Source organism: Mesocricetus auratus, unplaced genomic scaffold, assembly GCF_017639785.1.
Source record: "Mesocricetus auratus isolate SY011 unplaced genomic scaffold, BCM_Maur_2.0 Super-Scaffold_100021, whole genome shotgun sequence".
NCBI classification, from domain to species: Eukaryota; Metazoa; Chordata; class Mammalia; order Rodentia; family Cricetidae; genus Mesocricetus; species Mesocricetus auratus.
In genome coordinates this window covers 13,749,835-13,766,589 of record NW_024429202.1, presented here as the reverse complement: position 1 = coordinate 13,766,589, position 16,755 = coordinate 13,749,835, and the positions used below count along the sequence as shown (strand labels likewise).

General features: G+C 37.8%; 1 protein-coding gene across 2 annotated transcripts in view; it reads right to left on the bottom strand.

The window, feature by feature from the left end:
• Positions 1-230: 230 nt before the first annotated feature.
• Positions 231-16,755, bottom strand: part of Tfap2d (transcription factor AP-2 delta) — a 52,038-nt gene continuing 35,513 nt past the window's right edge. For both annotated transcript variants that reach the window (XM_005072285.4, XM_013115014.3), the window contains one exon: positions 231-3,603. In XM_005072285.4, coding sequence (XP_005072342.1) covers positions 3,384-3,603 — 220 coding nt within the window. In that variant the 3' untranslated portion in view covers positions 231-3,383. The remainder of the gene's footprint in view (positions 3,604-16,755) is intronic.

Sequence of the window (16,755 nt, the reverse complement as noted above, 5' to 3'; positions counted from 1 at the left end):
ACAATAGGAAGCCAAGAATCATTGTTTGATCCCAGGTAGCTTGGCCCCAGAATGATAGTGTCAGCCAATAGGCCTGATAACAAACACACTCACTGTTTGACCCAATTTACAAAATTTCACTCATCTAACCTGCTTACAAAGAAGCACAAAGGGAAGAATATATGAGAAGATGGATTATATTTTTTTCACTTATTACTAGTAAGGATAATTTATTGACATATTTATTTTTGAAGCACCAGGTGGCACAGGGTGAAATTTTTATCAGTATCACTATTAGATGAGGATATTTACAGCTTCTCACTGTCAAGCTCAGCCCTTACATACCCCTCAAAAAACAGTAAGCAGAGAACCTGCAAGGCCAAGGAGGAATTACTTCCAGTGATAAGGAATCTACAAAGAAGGCAGGGGGCACAGATCAGTGTCTTTCCATGGCCAGATCTTTCCAGAGAAAATAAGAGAGTAACTCAGAGTATATTTTATTTTTCTAGAGCCAACGAACTTAATTCCAATGGTAAATCTAATGAAAGGTCTATGGCCGTGGCATTTAAACATCTGTAAAGGACTTTATATAGAAACTTAACTTACTCCCCCAAGTATAAATGTTAAGGTCTTATTGTTTTAGTAAGTGTAATATGTTTGTAAAATTGTTTTTGCCTGAGTAACAGTTACATGGAAAAACCATATTTTTGTTAGCTGTCTTCATTACAAACTGTGAAAATAGTCTAACTTGATTTGTTTTGAAATCTTGATATCTAACTAGGTTTCCATGTAGTTCCATATTAAATATATCTATATGAAACTAGTGGGCTAGTATGAAAAGTTTTCCTTATTCAAATTGAATTTAGACACAATTTACCATGGGGGAAAGAAACAAGCTCAATTGAAACATTGAGCATAGAAAGAAAATATCAAAAATTAGAAGGTCCTTTGGCCCATTTTGGACAAAGAACAAACACACATTCATTTATCCATTTATTTAAAAAGTGTTGAGTACCTATTATATACAAGGCAAAACTGGTATTAACAATGTCTATTAGAATATGATAATGAATTATGATTCTAAACAGGACCAGTCCATCAACATATTTATGATGTAATGACTGGTTAAGTGAAATGATGGGTGCTGTCCCTTAAGGCTCTTAAAACACCCACAATCTGTTAAGTAATAATCACTGTAGTTATAGTTACATTTTGTTTCAAGGCTAATAAATAATAACACCCCCACTGGGGTGTTTAGAACCCAAACTAGTTACAACTAAGGGTGAAGAAGTAGACTGGTCACATGAGCTGCACATTCCATCTGATTTTTGGTGAGCATTTGACATGGTGTATAACTACATCAAGTACCTAGTAGTATGCATCTAAAAATGCCATATTAAATGCAAGTGTATTGTTAATAATAAATTGAATAATGAACAATTAATGTGGAAATTTTATTGAGGAAGTAGCAGTCCACATTAGCTAGGTGTAACTTTCCTACCACTTACTGAACTCAAATACTTGTCATTTTTGTTTTGTGTGTGTATTTTACACTATGGGAAACTTGTAACATGGTATCACTCATTTTCTCATGAAATTCAGAACTGTGGAAGAATGTTGGCTTTCTTTTATTTTATTTAAGAAATTAAAGCCATGAATAGTGGTAGAATTTGAAAAATGGAACTAAACACATGAAATTATAATCTTTGCTTTTGCAACTTTTTTTATTTTAAGCTCTCCTACTGTATTAGTATAAATTAGGGAACTCCTTAGCATGTCTCTTGTCAAATAAATTTAATCTAAGAACTTCAGTTTTCAGTGGTTATGGATCTTTTCTGTACAAATCTCAAGATAACTGTTTTAAGAATTATTGTCAGGTAAAAATAGTTTCTTCGATTCATACACGAAAATTCCAGATATTTCCTCTCATTAGCTATAATTCTAATATTCTCCATGAAGTTATAATATGGCAGATATTTTTAAAATAATTGAAATATAGTAATGAGAGGATAATATTTTCATGCTAAACTAAGTGTTGAGTATCCACACATGAAAATAATTCCTTCATTACATAATGATCTATGTTTTTATTTGCCTATATAGAAGTTTAATTGTTAGCAGTAGAAAGGCTAGTACAATGTGGTGGCAATCAACTTTCTTGACACATACAGGTTTATTTATGTGGACCAAACATTCTTTCAATTAGCCCTGGCCTTTGCAGTCAAGAACTTCTTGTTTGTAGTGTCTTAACTAAAAGACAAGGAAACTATACGAACAAGCTATGAGAAAAAGTAAACAGAAAGGTTTAGACGTAGAGGTCTTCTCTCAGATTACTCTGTTCATTTTCTTTATTGAACACAGCTTGGATACTTTTGTGTCTTTAAGGGTTCAGAGCATACCGAACAGGTAGAAGAAGCAAGAAGCAGAAAAAACATGGCTCTCGCTTCTACCATGCAATTGTTGCTACCAGTACTTTGGAGGGGCCCCATGTCTCACAGGCAGGACTTCTCAGAAATGCTACTGTTCATATTCTCATAATTTTCAGGCAAAAGAGTGTTGCATTCCACAGAGGCCACAGTAGTGGCAAAGCTCCCCTCTCCTGTATCTGTCTACCCCAAGGACTAAATTCTTTGAACTGTGAGGTTGGAAAGGAACAGCTCATATATCATCCCTACAGTGTCATAGAAGTCTTCTGAATATCTTCTTAGAAATGGGGAAGGGGGCCTAAGAGGAAGGGAGAGTAGATAGAAGGGAGACAGTTTCTGGAATTTTTAAACACCACCAAGGCACGGATAATTCAGTTATCTGGGGGTGACCAAATATTTAGAACTGCTGTCAGTCCACAGAACAGAAGTTCGAGACTGCCCTTGTCAGTTCCCTAAACATATACTAGTGGATGAATTTCAGATTAGCCTATTTAATGGAAAGAGGCACTCTTGAGTGACAGGGCATTAAGTCAAGGATGACTGGAGCTGCAGCCATTGGTAGCAGACTCCAGTTTGGTCATGCTCTCTGATCCCTAACGACATAGATGGATAAGAAAGTGCATCAGTTACATGTGACAAAAGCATGTGCTGCCCCTCCAAAGTCCAGAAGTGCTTGAAAACTGTGGTGTATATGATTTAGAACAGTAAGCTACGTGCACGAAAGGAGTTTTATCATAACAGAAAATTAGAAAGAAACAATTTCATCACACAGTTACACTGCTGTTTTCCTTTTTTTTCCATTTTCTAGATTTGTCCTTTTTTGTTTCTTTTTTTCATTTCCATTCTGATTTTATTTTATGGAGGGCTTGGGGAAGGTAAAGATTTGGTCCACTGAAAATTAGTCACCCTCAATGATATATATATTAGAAAAAAATATGAGCAGCAAGACTCTCTGGAAATAGATTCTGTTTGATGTAGCTAGTCTGTCTTTTCTGCCTTTCCCTCCTTCACAACAGCCTCTGAGGCTTTCCGCAGCGGGGCTTTCTCCGAGTTGGCATGTCCTTGGCCAGAGTCTGCTGCACCGCCATTTTTGTGAGAAGTGTGTTTTTCCAAGTAGTTAAGCATCTCACTGAGGACTGTTTGGAAAGTGCTCAGAGCTGCACATATTGCTGGTGTTCCAAAACCATGAGTGATCAAACTGGAAATGAGAAGAGGTGAGAAAAAAATAGGTGAATAATCTGGAACACAAAAATCCCTTTATTCAATTCAAAACATTCCATCGAACACTTACTGTGTTCTGTGATGTTTCTGTTTATTACAGAAAGCAGCACCATTCAATACTGGCCAATAAGATCAATAAGAAGCTTAGGATCTATTGAGACAAAGACTCACTGTTGACAGACTTTATGTGTACAAATTATCAGCAAGCCTGAGTGACATATGGCTTCTTCATCTCATTAAGAAGTAGATAGAACGTGCGTGTTTCTATAAGGATCATCTTGCTTCCCAGAGAATGTCATGTATGCGTGTGTCAGCATAGGTCACACTTGACCAAGACAATTCAGGATATTGAGAGTAACTCTTGGAGACTAGAAAGAGGATTGGCATGTTGGGTAGCAAAAAGTGAATGTGATTGACTCATGTCATGTGCATCTATGATACCGTTACAGGAAACTGTGTGCCATTTTGTAAAACTAAAATGACTCATTAGACAATCAGAGTTGGCTGAGTGTACCTCATAGCTGGTTCCTCTGACTTCATTATTGCCTTTCTAGGTGTATAACCATCCACCTGTGTATTGCATTGATAGCTTGTTTTGCTGTGCATTGGATAAGAGACAAACCTGTCCACAGCAGAATATAAATTAGATAGAGATACTTCTCGTTGCTTATATAGAGTCTCAAAAGATCTATACATTATACAGGTGAAGGTATGGTCTTAGTGACAGAGACAGAAGGAGGTAGAAAGAATCTATTTATATCTAGACTCCAAGATATTGAGAAATAAAGTTCTAGCATATCTAAGCTGCTCTCTTTGTCTTGGGAGAAAATTAGGAGAAACTAGTAAGTGTGTGTGGGAAATGTTTCAAACTCAGTTTTCTAATTATGAAAGATATCTCTCATTGAGCAAATATATAGCTTACATTAACCCTTTTGGAAGAAAACCACACAGATTTTTCATTTGCATCAAATTGTCCTGAAGTGATACTGTCAGATTTCTTTCCAAAGCTTGTATCTTATAATAATAATGAACGCATGCTTGGCACATGTTACACAAATATTATAACTTATAATTCACCATTGTGTATCCAATAAGTAAGGCTATTAACTGCGTACAATAGTTTTTCATTAGATGCTCTCATCTTAATATGTTACCTGCTGCTGGTTATCACTCTTAAGATATGTAATCTTTATCATCAAAAAATGAGATTTTAAAACAATGCAAACAAGGAATCTAAGGTAGCCTACTGACACAACTTAGCGAAAGTGCTAATAAGATTGGCCATATTGGATGTTAATGACATCAGCCCATAAAGCTTAGTGTTAATCTAGTGAAGTCTTATTCTGGATAAAGAATTGCAGGTAGCCCTGTGGTGACTGCACACACCTTCAATCCCAGCACTTGGGAGGCAGAGGCAGATGTGTCTCTGTGAATTCAAGGCCAGCCAGGTCTACATAGAGAGGTTCAGGCCAGCCAGGACTACAAAGTGAGACCTTGTCTCAGAAAAATAAGACAAAAAATTATTATAGGAATTACATGTAACTGAATAACCCACATTTTCTAAAACATGAGTCTCTCTCTCTCTCTCTCTCTCTCTCTTTCTCTTCTCTTTCTCTCTCTCTTTGTTTATTTTTTTCAGACAATGTTTCTTTGTGTAACAACCCTGACTATCCTGCAACTCACTCTGTAGATCAGGCCTAGAACACAGAAATCTGACTGCCTCTGCTTCTAAAGTGCTAGGATTAACAGCATGCTCCACTACTGCCTGGTTTATGAATATCTCTCTTGTACCTTCGTTATTTCCCAATGATCTCCTAACTACTTTCTTTTTTTCATAATAAGGTCTTGTAAATCTATCTGCCTATACTATCTGTCTGTCTGTCTATCTTCCTTCCTTCCTTCTTTTTTTTGGGGGGGGGACAGGGTTTCTCTGTGCAGCCCTGGCTTTTTCTTTGTGAAGCTGTAGAACTCACAGAGATTTGCTTGTTTCTTGCTGCTCCAGTCCTGGGATTAAAGGCATGTGCTACCATGCCCAGCAGACATTCCTGTAATAATGTATTTTAAGTTTTGATCTTGTTTTGTGGGTGTGTGTGTTTGCTCATGTGTATGCTGTGCATCACTTTCAGGCCTGGAGCACTCAGGGACCAGAACAGAGTGTTAGAACTCCCAGAACTGCAGCTGTTGATGGATGTGAAGTACCGTGTGGGGGGTGGAAATCTGATCTATGTCTTCTGGAAAAGCAGCCAGGGCTATTAACCACTAAGCCATCCTCTCTAGCCCCATTATTATAATAATGATTTTTTTAAGTGGGTGAGCTTACCTAGTTTGATTATATAGGAAGTAGTACTAGCTTTTTGTAGTTGGGTTTGTTTGACAAATATTTGCGTAACTACTCCCATCACTCACGAGGATTTCTCAGACCCATTTTCTCACTTCTCACCATCCATTCCTGTAGTTATGCCTTTTGCTTTTTGTCTGAGTGCCATGTAAACTGAATCACAGCATCACCTGGCTGCATTCACCAGCCTAACCACTCTGAGACTCATCTGTGTTGTTAAGATTTCCCAGTTGATTACTTTTCATGATAGAAAACTATCCCATTCAGTGAATTGGTCATTTTTTTTTTCATTGCATTCTACTCAACTTACTTTTTTTTTCATAAGACTGCCACTTAGCTTTAAAAATACATTTAAAAAATTCAAAATTCAATATATGAGAGATGAGAGACCCAGTTTCTTATCAGCACTGCCAGAAACAGTAGTTAAAATGTAGAGGTGGCAATTGAAATGTGTCTGCGTTCAGTGGTGGTGGCGGTGAGGTTGCAACCTGGTAACTGTGTTTCTTTTAAAAACTTAACAAAAGCAGTGTTGATGCAATTTGCTGTGGGAGTTTCACAATGTATGGGATAAAAATCTCTCAAAATGCCTAATCAATGAACTGGGCAGAGAAGCAAGAAGAATGATGGCCAATGGGGTACATTTATAGCCACATGTGCACTGACACACCTAAAATACGGGTTTGAGTGCACTTGCCAGCCTCGACCAAGTCCTAATGAAAGGCAGTGAGGCTCCAATTTGCCCTACTCTGCTTGACCTACTAATTAGTAATGAGATTGAAAACACCTTAGCAGTTGGTATTAAAATAGAGAGAGTTCCTATATGAGATAATAAAATTAAAGACCTGAAATGCCTTAATGTGGTAGACTGTCTAAGTGGTAGGCAAAAGTCAATTTTATGAAATTTAGGAGAGATTAGGGGAGAGAGAGCTCTGACTCAAGAGCAGTTTATACAAGGAAAGTCTTAAGATGTCAGGAGATGTAAGCCCAGAATCAAGAGTTCAAAGTTGAGGTCTGGACAGCTATGGAGAGCACTTGCTAGCATACACAAGCTTCTGGGTTAATCCCAGTATGACAAGAAAACAAAACAGAATTATTGTCTGTGAAATGGGCAGCTACTCTACCTGGAGTACATTCTCATTCATTTTCTCTCTAATGCGATTCAGGTAATTTGGTTTCACTTTCCTATTTACTAATTTCCCAATGAAAAGGAGGGAAGCCCTGCCAACCAGCTGTGAGGGATGTAATCCCCTGCTGAGAAAACACAGACAAGTGTAGTTTGTGGCTCCTGACCCCTGGGGAAACAACATATTTAACAGTCATCCTTTTACTTTTTGTTATGGCTTTAAGAACTCCTTTAATATTCTCTAGAGCATGATTCCACAGCCTAACTGACTTCCTATTGATTCAACTAAAGAAAGTGGGAACTTCGATGGATTCACAGGTAAAACTCCATATTCCACTTTCCCCTAAGGATTAAGTTACCCCCAACCCCAGTTTCCACATTTCAGAGATTGGAAGGACATGTGAGAACCAATGTTACATTTTAAGTTTTAGTTACTATGCCTAAGAGATTCATGAAACAAAAATATCCCTGGTCTGCAAGATATAGCAAGAAACCACTGTATGCTAACATTTCTTTCAGATTTTCTTCAAACTTTGTGTAATCATTAGTTTTGGGGTTTTTTTGTTTTGTTTTTGTCAACTTGGCACAAGCTGGGGTCATCTGGCAGGAAGAACTTCAATTGAGAAAATGCCTCCATCAGATGGCCTATAGGCAAGTCTGTAGGGCATTTTCTTAATTGATTGTTGATGTGGGGTACAGCCTACTGTGGGTAGTGCTACTCCTTGACAGGCGGTCCTGAGGGCTATGAGAAAGCAGGCTGAGCAAGCTGCAAGGAGTGAGTAGGCAAAGAGCACTAGTCCATGGTCACTGCTTCGGCTCCCACCTTTGGGTTCCTGCCTGGGCTTCCCCTCATGGTGGACTGTGATCTGTTAGCCAAATAAACCCCTCAGGGATGTATTGCTTTGGTCATGGTATGTTATCACAGCAACAGAAAAGTGGCTAAGACATTGAGTAATTCTTGGTTAAGCACTCAAAAAAACTTTTTGAAATAGTAAAATCATCAGTGCTTGGTCAGAATGTGCACAAATCTAGGTAACAGAGCGGGTGTCTATCAGAAAAAGCAAAGCTAATTTAGTTTCCTTAATCTAAGTAAGCATGGCTCACATTCTGCTAGTCCATGCTAGATAAATGTTACCATGTTATTTCTACATTGGCCAAATTGCCCTTTGGAAATGCTCTATCTGTGTCTGGATTTGTCTAAACATCCCTGGGATCTCTTTTGAGTCCCTTTCTATCTTGAAAAGACTTGGATCTGGTACCCAGAAATTCACAAGTACCAAGTAAACACTGACTTAGTATGTATTAAAAATAAAGAAAAATTACTGTTTTCTTCTAGAGACTGAGCCACAAAGTAGTGGCTGCCAACCCCAGATGGGTTTTATAGATTTTTTTTCCAGGCTACAGAAATTGCTGAAGACAATTCATTCTGTGTGGCTACACACCAGAAGAATGAACTGAAAGGAAAAGGTAATCATCATTTATATAGATTAAAGCTAATTTTATTTGTGGAATATTAACTTTTTCTTTTTTGACTGTACTGGGCTTTGAACCCAAGACATTGCGAATGCCAAGAAAATATTTTATCATGAGCTATACCCTCACCTCTAGATTTCTATGTAGACAATATTTGAATGCACATTTTTGCCCCTCCCCCACTGTTCTTTGGGTGCAAGAGAAGGTTGAAGTAAAGTGTGGGTCGTTGTTATTACTGTGTTGTTACATTGTATTGCATCATTCTTCAGTGTTTGCTTATCAGGGATCTTTTGATTCCTAGTGCTGCATGCAGCTGCAGCTTGTGCTGACCTCAGTTCTGCACCATTGCTTCTGGGAAGCATACAAGCAGCAAGACTGCAAACGGAGAAGACCAGCTTCCCATGCCATTCTCCCCCTACTTACTCATTAAAGACCAAGATTAAAAGTAGTCTGAGCTTCTGGGTGTGCCCTCCCTATTACAGTATTAGGTAGCATCTGCTAGAAAAGTGCATTCTTGAAATCATTGGAACAAGGACAAGGGTCTTGGGAACAGACCACAGAAGATACCTGCAAAGGGTTCTGGGTCTCCTCTGCCAAATTTACTTTTAATTAGGATCATGTCTATGAGATATTTATTTTATCTCCTGGAATTAAGATGACACTCAAATACAGTCTAGGAAGAGAGACTCTTGCCTCAGGGAAAGAATTGAGGCTTACTTTTGCTATAATTTGAGGGGTATCTATTTTTTATACCCTAAACAAGGAATCAGAAGAACGGAGAAAATCAGCTGATGATACTTATTCCCTCTATGCATTATCTTATCTTACAGCCTCAGGTGCTTCATAAATATAATTTAATTACAGCACAGAGTGAAGTATTTGGTTCCCTGGTGGCTGATGGTGCAGAACCACCCAAAGCTGCTCATTACAGTGGCCTTGGCAGTACTCACAAAGATTCCATGGTTTCTTAAGCTGCTTTTTCCCCTCTTCAACTACAAACACACATAAAAAATTACCTAGCCTACTTATTTTATTTTGTGGATCTTACCCTAGAGATCCTGACTTAATTGGTTTGGGATGATATCCAAAGGATCAGTATTTAAAACACTATTCCCATGCAACTTAAGTGCAGCTGGGGAATTGGATGTATCTCCCTAGGGCTAAAAAGTAAACGCTGTTCTGTATCTGCTTCAAGGTCTCCAGAATTTCCCCAAGAACAACTGCAGAACTTCAGTTCCAGGGGAAGCTGGTAGGTATAGTGAACTACAAAAAACTTTACATGATCAAGTTTTATATACATGGGGATAAACAACACTTCAGCTCCAGAAAAATCAGGGAGCCAATGATAGGTTGCAGTGCATTTCAATAATCAATATGGGTATGACAGTTAAATGTTCTCCAACAAAAACAGTCAAGAAACACTTTCCAGGGCCTTGTTAATGAGACTGGCACTTTAAAAACTCAGGAGGAGAATGTGTCTATAACTTCCCTGTCAGGTTAGGAGATGAATGTCCCTCTGCTACTGTAGGGTCACACTTCTGTGACCATCTTAGCCTCTTAATTCATTTTAAGGAAATGTAAACAATTTAACATAGATTAACTAAAGAAGGACATTGTAACCATTCTTATATGCTAAATAAGCTACAGGCTTTGCCTGGTTTATGATTGCACTTACATTGTTTGCTAGAAAAGTTATTTTAATTGTAACACACTTGCAGACCTCAGTCCTTACAGGCTTCTCTCTCTTTGCATTTGAATGTGACCCCTATTTTAGGAGTTTAAGTTAAAATTAAATGTCAACCTTGTATAGAAGTTTATTTTGGAAATAGTTTTTTTCTTCATAATTCAGACTGAGGATTGTGAGTACTCTTTAAAAACAATTGCACTGACTAGAAGAACATATTCCTGACACAACTAATTAAATATTTTTGAGTGTTGTGCTGTAGCACATGTGTGGACATCAAAAGACAACTTTGTGCGGTCAGTTCCCCTCCACCATGTGGGATCTGACGATGGAAATCAGTCCTTTAGTCTTTGTGGCAAGTCCTCTTCCCCAATGAGTTCCCTCACAAAGGCCCAAGAACTCTTTGAAGAATTCTTGAGAATTTTGTCTCTTGTCTGCGAAACTTAGCTGTATTCTTTATGATGTTTTGGCCTTAGATTGAAGATGTAATCAAAATCTCCACTTCTCTTACTAATGATGAGTAATTCTTTTTGCAAGGTGAGTAAAACAAACTATTTGTTCCCAGTCACTGTCCTATCACAAGAAAGCAGGGATGAAAGCGGCAATAATAAAATGTGCAAACCTAAGGCTTCTAGCATGAGAATAAATATGCTTACAGCAGGAATGGAACTGTTCTTTGGATATACTGACAAGGAAGGGACACTTAGAACATTTCAGTGCTGTTGCCTGGAATGCCTGTCTTTCACACAACACCAAAGGAAATGGGAAGGGATAACATGAGGAGGGGAAGCAGGGACATGAGAGTTGGCTGCCTCTACAAACTGGAAACAGAATGAAATTGACTGTATGAAGTCCTCCAGGCGACAGATGTTAGAGAGAGAATCCTATCAATGGTAGGAAGACATTTCTAATAGACTTGTAAGACATAGAAAAGCAGGCTGTCATTAAAGTCTTCAAGCCTGCAATGGGTGACAGTTTGACAGCAAAGCTGAGGAAAAGATCTGAATGTTGAAGAAGAGTCAGAAAGGAGACTCTCAACAGCGAGACCCAACCAGGAAACTGTAATCACCAGAAAACACGTCTATGTATTTCTTTGTTCTGAGAAGTAACAGCAGTGGAGCAAGAGTCCATTTCTGAAGACAGGGAGATGTCAGTAGATGCTTTGACTTGTACTGGAGAGTTAAGTAGGTCCATCACTTCCCTCCACAGCACGTGACCATGGGGGGTGAATTTGTACAAGATATATCCAAGACCCAAGTGAAATATAATCACAATAACACTGAATATGGATTAGATACAACACATAGAAAAGACAAAAGCCTTTTTCTGCCTCATGTAGTTATCAATACTGTGTCCATTCTTTTCTTTATACGTGTTTGCTTTGATTGATTTCCATTTTGAGACGGTGTCTTGCTGTGTAGTCCTGGCTTACCTCGTAGCCTAGGCTGGTTTTGAACACAGGCCAGTCCTTCTGCTTCTGTCTCTCAAGTGTTGGGATTATAGACTAGAGCCACCACACCCAGCTCTGTATGAGTTATTATTGTTTTCCATTAGTTTAGAGGGCCATGCAGAATGTGCCTATCCATCATTCTCACACTGCTATCCACTGGCACAGTGAAACAAAAGAGAGAACTAACATGTCAGTCTTCCAAGGTCGGTGCTGAGGAAGAATCTTCCTCATTTGTCTCATGGGTGGTCCTTTCTGAGTTGATCATTAATGGTGTTCCAACTTCTTATTTGTATGAACACATGTGCTCCTGTGACCTCATACACAAGGAGATTATGAGAATATGAGACACAAAGAATGGAGATGGTATTACAATGTCTTTGAATTGGAGGTTTTGACTTGAGTTGTCTGCCCTCTCCCAGAAGCCTTATGACATCTTGTGCTAATTGACATCACCAGGTCTGGAGACACTGAGTCCATGGGAATAGTGTGCAGATTTCAATCAAATCGATTCCCTTTCTGGAAGGTGATGTGGTGTCTGCTGTGTTCTCTATGACAATTCTCACTGCTGGTGGTACTTAGGAAATGATAAATAATAAATAATCCTGCCTATTGTCATTTTGATGGAAACAAGTGTCTCCGAAGGCTGTGAGTCCTAAGAGCGGTCACTGCTATTGTCACAGCTTTCCAGAGCACAACATGATATGTCATCTGCCGTAAAAACTAGAGACAGTTATCTATACTTTATAGGGCAGATCACTCCCCCATCTTTGTCAAGATACATTCAGCCTGTTGAGAGTAAACCAAAAACTCTCAAGATACTGAGTTGATAACCCCATAAAGTATAAGTAAGGTCAATAACACTCTGCTCTATGAAGACTTTGGTTAAACAAAATAGTAAGACAGCTGGATGTTACTAATTACAGAATCTTCTATGCCTATTCAATCAAGTTCTTTCTTCACTCCTTTCTTAGATGGTACTCAGCAAAAACAGTAGAAAATCAGACTCAGCAAATTCTCTATGTTAACTACAACACAGACAACAGTGGTCTACTCTTGAGCCAGTTTCCGTCATAATTGCTACTTTCAGCAGAAAAGCAACAAAAGAGACACACTTGTCTAATGCATTTTTACCCAGATTATTAGAAAAATTATATGAGAAGAACCTTTTAAATACATTACTATCCAAGACACAAATCCATATCATTTTTACTCTCTCTTCTGAAAAATGAATTTGCAAGCCAGAAAGATAGTTTGACAGGTAAGGCACTTGCTGCCAAGCCTCATTCTTATTCTGAGGAGCCCCAATGGTAGAAGGAAAGAACTGACAACTGAAACCTGTCCTCTGACCTCTACGCATGCCACAGCATGTGCACACACATGCATAATAAATAAAAAGCAACACAAAAATTTTTAAATGCATCAGAATCATATTCATATTTCTTTCAAAGGATGAAAGAAAGTGCTGAAAGCCAAGGAATGTCTAAGGACTATGTTTCTCAAACCTTGCTATTAGAATTTGAAAAAGACATAAATCCCAGAGTCCCATTTTTTTAACATATTGACTCTAATCCTTGAGGTTGCAAAGGAGCTTCAGGGATAATTTTGCAATGAGGCTAAGTTTAAGGATCGTGATTATAAACGATTTAGTCTTTTCAAGACTGGTCAATAAGCCTACACTTACTAATCTCTTGTTAAAATATGTTATTGGTGCTTTTAAAAATACATGCAAGGCGAAACAATGCATACATTTAAATCCCACTGAAGCTTCATCAGGAGCCTTCAATCTGGGTTTTAGCTGAAAACGACAGCTATATTGAAAAATGATACAATTTTGAAAGGGAGAAAAGGAAGCTGCACACTATAAGTTATTTATAGAAATTAACATGAAATGGATCACAGACCTAAATATAAGATCTAAAACTGTGAAACTCTTAGAAGACAACATAGGAGAAGACTTCAAGACATCGGATTTAGCAAGTATTCTCTGATGTAACACAGAACGCAGACAACTATTGTAAGAATACACAAACCAGTCTACACCTAAATGTAAAAAAATTTGCTTCACAGACCTACACTCAACAGAGTGAAAAAATGACCTTAGGAAGTTAAGAAAGAATTTTCCAATTTTGTGTCTAATATTTAATATAAAAGGTTAATGTAAAAGTAAACAATGAAGTACTATAGATCAACACAGAATCAAATAACCCAATGAGGAAACTAAAACTATCCAATAAAAGTTCTTGACAAATAGCTAACAAACTTAAGAAAAGATGCTCAAACTCATTGGTCATTAGGAAGATGCAAATTTAACTGTGCAGTGAAGGGTAGTGGTTACTATTTCTTTAAGTTAACAGGAAATCTTGGGGAGGATGTTGAGAAATGCAAAGCCTTGTGAACTGTTATCCCCCATGTTTCTATCAGTAGGTAACTGACATAAGAGAGGTAGAGTTTACACTCACATTGGAATATTATATGGCCTTAAAGACAAGGGAGTGATGGCATATTCGACAACACTGTTGCCCCTGAAGTGAATTGTACCTGATTAAATAACTGGTTACAAAAGACATCAATTGTATAACCTGCTTTGGTGAAATCAGAGCCACAGAAGTAAAAAGTAGGAGAGTGCATGCCAGGCACCAGAAATCAAAGGAAAGGTGGAGATGTTGAATGGACATAATATATCAGTTTTGTAAAACACAAACTCTAGGAGCTCGTTTCACACAATAATGTAAATGTGCTTAAAGCTAGAGCTGGATTCGTCTGAAAAGGGTGGTAAAGTTTATGTTTTTAGTACAATTTAGAAAATATAAATGTTAGGAAGTTTGCTATAAAATAAATTTTAACCCCAGGGATTTCCACAATCCTAAGAAACCCATGGACTCTATATAGACAATCTGGAATCTGAGAAAAAAAATACATGAAAATTCTGGTAAATGTTTAAAAGACAAAATGAACAAGAAATCACAACTGAGATTAAAAGTCCTCAATATATAAATACCAAAATTTTAGAGGTACTACTATTGTAAAATCACTATTAATCACTGTATTTATCAATTATTTTTAAAACTGTTACTGTACATTTATTGTTATTAAGTATGGAGTTAGAACATTTAAACATATAGTTGTTTTTTGTTTGTTTGTTTGTTTGATTTATTTTTATGAGACAGGGTTTCTCTGCTTAGCCCTGGCTGTCCTGGAACTCACTCTATAGACCAGATTGGCCTCAAACTCAAAGAGACCCGCCTGATTCTGCCTTTCAATTGCTGGAATCAAAGGTGTGCACCATCACCACCTGGACTAAATATATAGTTTTATGTTTCTAATTGTGATTAAAAATCTATAGTCATACATGTTGTGAGTTTTGTATCTCAGCTATGATCTCATTTTTCCTGAGAGTAGAAACAGTTACCCTATTTAATTCTTTTGTGACAAGGTTTTTCTGTGTAGCACTGACTCTCCTGGAACTAGGTCTGCAGAACACAATGACCTCAAACTCAGATCTGCCTGCCTCTGAGTCTGCCTCTGCGTCTGCCTAGGAAGAGCTGGAATTAAAGACGTGTATCACGACTATTGCCTGGATATTTAGTTCCTTCCTTTTTCTTCCTTTCTTTCTTTTTGGTTTTTGGAGACAGGATTTCTCTGTAGGTTTGGAGGAACTCACTCAGTAAGCTGTGCTGGCCTCGAACTCAGAGATCTGCTTGTCTCTGCCTCCAAGTGCTCGGATTAAAGGTGTGTGCCACTACTTCCAGGATATTTAGTTCTTTAGTTCCCTTTTACCATCTTCTAAGTAGGGATGTAAATAAGAGCATGTAAAACTCATAGGTGAGCTGCTCACTTGTTTTCTAAATTAAGGTTTTCTCTAAAGAATTTTGTGGGCTGTGGGGATAGCTCACAGGCAAAGCTGGCTTGCTTGCTGTAGAGGAATGGGGATCTAAGTTGATTGCCAGCACCCATATAAAAAGATATGCTCGGGCCAGGGCCTCTACCCACTAGCACTGTGGGGAACAGAGACAGGAGGATTGCTTTGGCTTGCTAGCCAGCCAATATAGCCTCAAAGGATCAGGTTTCAGGTTCTTCAGTGACAGACCTAGTCTCAAGAAAATGATGTAGAGAGTGATAAAGCAGGAGTCTAGACAGCCTACTTGGGTGCCTCCTCATGCACATGTGCACATGTGCACATAACACACACATGCACACACACACACACACAAATTTTGTAACATTTAAGTTTATAGCTTGCAAAAGTATCAATAAATCAGCAAGCCACTCATGCTTGTGCTGAATATGCAACTCTTCTGTTGACTATTTCTCATAGAATCTGATATTCAAGCTAAAACCCATTTTGCTCTGGGTTAGAAGAGTGAGGTCACCTTCAGATGACCTACCTTATGGTGTAGGGTCTTGATTCTCTGTTTCTTAACGGTAAAATACTTGTAAATTCATAACTTTACAAATATCTTTGGACCCCCAATTTGGATTTAAAGAAAAAAAAACCTATTAACTTCTGAATGTAACTTCTGGAAATGTTCTAGGTCTCTTTAATGTGTACATAAACGAAACTATGAAGATAACCATGGGGGTGTCAATTCCTTTTAAACTGGCATCATTTGTGGACATAAGCAATATATCACTTACTAACTGTTAAATTTATATTCCTTATCTCATTGCTACATATAGTACAGAGATTCTGTAAGAACTCAAACAAAGGTTTGAAAGTTACCCTATGCAACCCACCTCATTTCTAAAGAGACCTGGGTTTAAACATGGCTCCCTTGATTCCAAAACCTTGTGCCCTAAAATATCCAGTCACTTGATTTTCTCCTAATTTTATTATATTTGTTCACACTTTTTCCACTGAAAGGCAGATAAAATTCTGAGAAATGTATTCTATGTCAGGTGAAACTCTGAAAAATAAATTCTAAGTAGTATTTATAAAGATGGTGTTTTTAATCTTTAGTAGACTTGTGGTATATTAAGATAAAATTCTGCATTTAAAAATGCTCTAGTTTTTGCAGAAAAAATTATTTAGGCACCTGTTATGTAGTTATTTGTGTATCATCT